Source organism: Ovis aries, chromosome 24 (genome assembly GCF_016772045.2).
Source record: "Ovis aries strain OAR_USU_Benz2616 breed Rambouillet chromosome 24, ARS-UI_Ramb_v3.0, whole genome shotgun sequence".
Classification (NCBI taxonomy): Eukaryota; Metazoa; Chordata; class Mammalia; order Artiodactyla; family Bovidae; genus Ovis; species Ovis aries.
The window spans coordinates 25185008-25190789 of NC_056077.1; the positions used below are offsets into that span (position 1 = coordinate 25185008).

The 5782-nt window shown below is 54.2% G+C and overlaps 1 protein-coding gene across 1 annotated transcript; it reads left to right on the plus strand.

Moving 5' to 3' along the window:
• Nucleotides 1-1869: 1869 nt before the first annotated feature.
• C24H16orf82 (chromosome 24 C16orf82 homolog) lies at nucleotides 1870-4034 on the plus strand. The gene is made up of 2 exons (XM_027961532.3): nucleotides 1870-1949; nucleotides 3542-4034. Exons 1-2 carry the CDS (start codon nucleotides 1870-1872, stop codon nucleotides 4032-4034), a joined length of 573 nt encoding a protein of 190 aa, XP_027817333.2.
• Nucleotides 4035-5782: the final 1748 nt, after the last annotated feature.

A 5782-nucleotide genomic window follows, 5' to 3' on the forward strand; every position in this document is an offset into this window, starting at 1 on the left:
GTCCGACACTTGTGACCCTATAGACTGTAGCCTACCAGGCTCCTCTGTCCATGGGATTTCCCAGGCAAGAATACTGGAGTGGGTTGCCATTTCCTCCTCCAGGGGATCTTCCCCACCCAGGGATCGAACCTGTGTCTCCTGCAGCTCCTGCCTTGCAGGTGGATTCTTTACCAGCTGAGCCACCAGGGAAGCCCTTTTGCATATACACATACACATATTTTATGTACATATACACATGTATTCATGTATACATACATATATGCCAGTGTACACACTTACTGTTTTTTCATGCATACACCTATGTTCTGTCTTAAAGCAGAGGCTCCACAAGGGTTGGGCAGCACGGTGAGGCCGTGGAGCCTACAGAGCAGACCTGCCCTGGTGTTTCCTATTGGCCCTCAGAGCATCCTTCAGGGAGCAGCGTCATCAGTGCTGTTGCTCCATTTCCCAGATGTGGAAGCTGAGGTCCAGAGGTTAAGTTGGCCACACCACGTCCCCCAGGTGGTAGACACAGAGTTGGAACCCCAGCTCACTCCGGGTTTGAAGCCCTTCCTCTGGCCAGAGCCCCTGCGGAGCAGAGCACCAGGCTGCTCACCCTGCACCGTGCAGTCTACTCCCGACTTGCTCTCTCACCAGTCTTTTCTTAATATCTATTTTTATTTATTTGGTTGCAGGACAGTGGGTTCGATCCCTGGGTCGGGAAGATACCCTGGAGGAGGAAATGGCAACCATCTCATCCTCTGTCGCCCTCTTCTCCTCCTGCCTTCAATCTTCCCCACCATCAGGGTCTTTTCCAGGGTCGGCTCTTTGCATCAGGTAGCCAAAGTATTGGAACTTTAGCTTCAGCATCACTCCTTCCAATAAATGTTCAGGGTTGATTTCCTTTAGGATTGACTGGTTGGATCTCCTTGCAGTCCAAGGGACTCTGAAGAGTCTTCTCCCACACCATAGTTTGAATTTTAGGGATAAATATTCAGGTGGGAGGCCCACGGCTGCTGGGCCGTTTTCTGGGCTGGTGAAGCTCTCTCTGGTGACCTCCCTTCCCAACCTCCTAATCTGAGAAAGCACAGCTTCCCCGTCAGGGCACTTGGCTGCTGGATTTCTGAGGGGACGTGGTGGGGCAGGGAAGCAGCCCTAGGGCCCACTTCAGAAACCTTCAGAGGTAAAGTCAAGCCACTGAAACACCTCAGGGACGTCCAAGCGTGTCATATATTGATATCAGTCTATGGAACAAATAACCACCCCTCCCTCCCCCCCCCCACCCCGGTCTCAGAGGCTTAGTCCAAAAATAACCTACAGCTTGCTCACATCACAGGTGCGTTCGGATGAGGGCAGGGTTCTCGGCATGATGGTTCAGGCACCCAGGTTCCGTCCACTGTGGGCACTGCCATCTGCCGTCTCCAGCACGTGGCCTCCAAGGTCCCTGCCGACAGGGAAGAAGTAAAAGGATGCACGCTGATATCCCAGCCTAAAGCACCGGCCGTCGCTCCTGCCCACCTTCTGTCGGCGCCAGCAGATGTGAGGGGGTCGCAAGCCTACATTTTCTAAATGCCTGGGAGAGGAATGAGATGGTTTGGTGAACATATAGCTCTGTCTTTGTCACTCCAGGGAAGGCCAGACACCGGTCTCCAGGACACACATGTAACATGATTGTAACCAGGCTTCCTCTCTGAGCCTCAGCGGGGACTCAGAGTCAGGCGAAGGTCCTAGGGTACCGGCAGCTGTGTGAAGAAACTGAGATACACGAGGGGAAGGGGGATCTGGCAGAAAGACACTGGATTGTGCATTTGGGTGAGAGAAGGGTTCCAGCGGGGCAAAGAGCAGTGGAGACTAGAAACTGGAGAGGCAGTCTGGTACTTGGTCGCCAGGATGAGAAAGGAGCCCGTGGAGAAAACAGCCGTCACCCATTTCTTCCCTGACACGCTGTGGCACTGGGGCTGTGACCTGAGGTGTGTATGGCTCTCTTGGAGCCTCGAGTACCAGCATCTCTGGAGGATGCCAGGAAATAGCACCTGGGCGGGCCAGCTCTGGTCTGATGCCTTCCCGAGACCCCCAGAGTGACCAACAGTGCCTTCCAAAAGGAAGATGCTGAGCGGAGCCTCAGCTGTTCGCGGGGTCTCGCTGTATCTGCTGGTCCTGAAGCTGAAGCTACCTGTGCTGGAGAGGAACAGCACTCTCGTCAATGGCGTGCTCTCTGCCCTTTTTCCTGGACATGCCCCCAGGTGTTCCCTCCAGTCCTTCAGGTCCAGGGTGCAGCATACCTGGGGCAGGCAGGATGGGAATCAAGCGAAATATGACTGTCAATAGGCTCACCATTAATCCCCAGCATCGGGGGCAGCATCGTTTCGCATTTACAAAAGGACAAAGCCAGTCTTGAGCCTAGCTGCTCAGTGCGTGACCCTGCCTGCCCCCTGCAAGTCCCCTAAAGCTAGATTTATCCCTGCTTCCTACAAGAGTCAGCTTCCACCACGCCTCTTTCTCTGGCATCACCACTAAGCCACCGAGATGTCCCTTCCCAGCCAGTCCCTGGGAGGGAAGAAAAGCAGAGCTGTGGGGACAAGTCAGACCACTGTGATGAGCAGTCAAGGGAGAGAGTCATTGTGCTCGAAAATCCAAATGCGTGTTTATAAAAAGCCCCCAACATGGGTATGATGCAAACCCGAGGATGCACAGTCCACTCATTCAGTAGAGACTCAGTGAGCATCCATCATGTGCCAGCGTTACGCTGGGCGTCAGGGCAGAACAGAAAACAGGAAACCAAAATTTCTGCCCTCACAAGGTTGGCACTGCAGCAGAGGGAATGTATGGCAATAACCAATACACAAACATAACCGCAAATTGTAACGAAAGCCATAAGGCCCGTAAATCAGGATGCGCCATAAACAACAACAGAGGGACCTGCTTGGGGAGGCCAGGGAGAGTTTACTGAGGAACACTGGAGCTGAAACCTGAAGGGACCAAGGGAAGAGCACTCCAGGTGGCGGGAAGCACCAGTGCAAAGGCCCTGGGGCAGATAAGAGCTCAGAATAACAAAGCGGCCAGTGTGACTGGGCGTCCAAGGTGACGATAGGGTAGAGTGTGACATGGGATGAAGTTGAGAGAGAGTCAGAGCTGGACCAGGCAGGGCCATGGGAAAATGGAGGTTAAAACCCTGACTGTGAAATTCTCCGCAGTCCTCAGGAGCACAGAGCTGAGCGAGGTGCAGAGGCTCAGAAAATGACAAGATGTGAAGAAACACACAGAGCTCATAAAGGTCTCAGCTGGGATGCAAAGGCAGGTCTCCTGACCCGGCAAGCAGAGACCACAGGCCTCTTTGAAAGTGGTTCTCAGCCCTTCTGCACTGGAGCCTCCTTTCTGCCCAACTGCAGCCCCTGATGCCCCCAGGTGCCAGCACAGCATTGTTCTCCCTCCTGCCCCGCCCACCCGCATCACAGGCACCATCACCATGGGAACCAACCCAGCCAATCAGAACCCTCCCTTTCCAAGGGGACCTCTATAAATTGAGCCTGCTCTGCCCAGACATACCACATCCAACACCCAGAGGCCTCCAGGGCCCCCTCCTCCTGGAGAAACCAAGTCAGTTGCCCCCCACTTTCCTCCAGGGCAGGCAAGGGGAGCCTCCCAGAGGGGAGGCTCAGGAAGCGGGTGCAGGTCTACAGTCACCCAGCCTCGAGCCCCAGCCCCCCGCATGGCCACGCCATGATGCAGAAGCCACGCAGGAGCCCCTGAGAGATTCCAGCGGTCACCTGGGAAACACCGTGAGCCACGAGAGCAGCGTCCTGTCAAGCCTGCAACACTCCAGCCTAGTGCAATGCATTGACATCAGCCGGCTGAGCAGCGGGTACGCAGGGGATGAGGAGAACAGCGAAGTCAGCTTGCCGGGCAGCCATCAAATCGTGCGGTTGAGCAGAAGGCTCCACACCCAGGCAGGCGGTGCCCAGAACAGCCAGGTGTGTGCCATCTACTCTCCCAAGCAGCTGAAGAGACGACTGGCCCGCCAAGCCAAAACCACCAAGCAGTCTGGAAGAGAATAGTAAGACCAGCCTGCCCAGGGGCAGCGGGGAGAGCGCGGCCAGCAGCTTCAGTGACATCAGCTTCATCAGCCTGGGCAGCAGTGCCCTAAACTACCAGGTGAGTAGCGGGCTGGTCAGCTCCGTGGGCAGCCTTCCCTCCAGCCAGGCCAGCAACCACCAGAGCGTCAGGGTGGACAGCCACGTGCAAAGCGGGCTGCAGAGCAAAACCAGTCTTCCAGGGGACAAAGCTGAGGACAACGTGAATGTCAGTGGCCAGGTCGCCAAGGATGAGCAGCCTGCCCAGGTGCACGTGCCTTTATGAGAAGACTTGCCAGCCACTGGGACCTTGAAAAACACATCATGTGAAGACCCAGCAAAGCCAGACTTCACCCAGAGTGGTTATCGCCAACAGAAGTAAGAAAGACCTTTTAAAAGTATACGCTGGGTCAAAATCACCAGTGATTTTGATTTATCTGTAACAACAGCCATCAGCAGAAGAGCCAAATGTTGCCAACTACACTGAGAATCAGCAGTCAGCGATGAGACCATCTACACTGAAAACCATTCTTGGGAAGAACACAATCAAAATCCACCAGTGCTGGGCCCACCTGTGTTAACACCACCAGTGGCAATAACATCAGTCCTGTGAACCCCAGTGACAAGCCGTCCCTGACAGCATCCGTCAGTGACAAAGCCATCTGTTAGAGAACCATCTTTGGTGGGATCACCTGTGCCAGAACTCATCCATGGAGACAACCATTTTCAAGGCAAGTGTCAACTGTTACTAAGAACCATCTGCAGTTAGAAGAACCTTCCACAATCCATCCCAAGTGAAGAACACCATCTGTAACCAACACCAACCGTGATGAGCTCAGAAGGCACACCCACCAACCACAGCTGGGATTGTCCATGTCGAGAGCCAACTGATGCGAGTGGTGTCAGTGGGGAGCTCAGTCCCAAGCATGCTCTGTAACAGGCGGTGCCCACAGGAGCCAGGAGCATCTAGAGTGGACACTCGTGACGACTGCATCAAGGGAGCCCCATCCCTGAGGAGCATCGTCCAAGGAAGATTTACGCTTTCAATTTTGAACACTGTTTCCAGGTAGCTTCAGCTCAGGACCTTCCCAAGAGCAAGTGCTCTTTGGCATCCATCCGTGTCTCTGCTGGGTCTCAGAGGAGGCAGAGAGACAAGAGGAGAGGCCAGGAATCCACCTTTGCTGAGATGGTTGGGACAGTGCTTCCCATGGCAGGACAATGCCATGACAAATGCTTAATGGTGACAGGGACCAACTCCGCCGAGAATGGCTGCGATGGGTGAGCTCTGGGCCATTTTAGTGAATGACCCTAAGTGGGTGGGAAGACTGGGGTCTGTGCTCCACCCCTTCTCAGGACATCAACTCCTTCCCTGGGCTGATCACACAGACTTGGGGGAGAACGAGTACGTCCTCGGAGGGACAGAGGCCAGAACAGTCATGAAGACATCCACTGGGTACCAGAAGGAAAGCTGAGGGGGCACCAAAGTCAATAAAAGGTGTCTGGAGAGGCTGTGTGTGTGTGTGTGAGAGTCTGTGTGCGTTCCTGGTGAGGCCACAATCACACTGAAGAATCATGCAGAGAATCAGGCTTAGCCACCAACTTTGCTACGTAATCCTTACACATTCTGAGCCTCAGTTTGCCCGTATGGAAATTGGGACCAATCACCCCTATTTCATATAGACAGGATAGTTTTATAGATTACACAAGAATGTGTATTAAGAACCTTCCTTCCC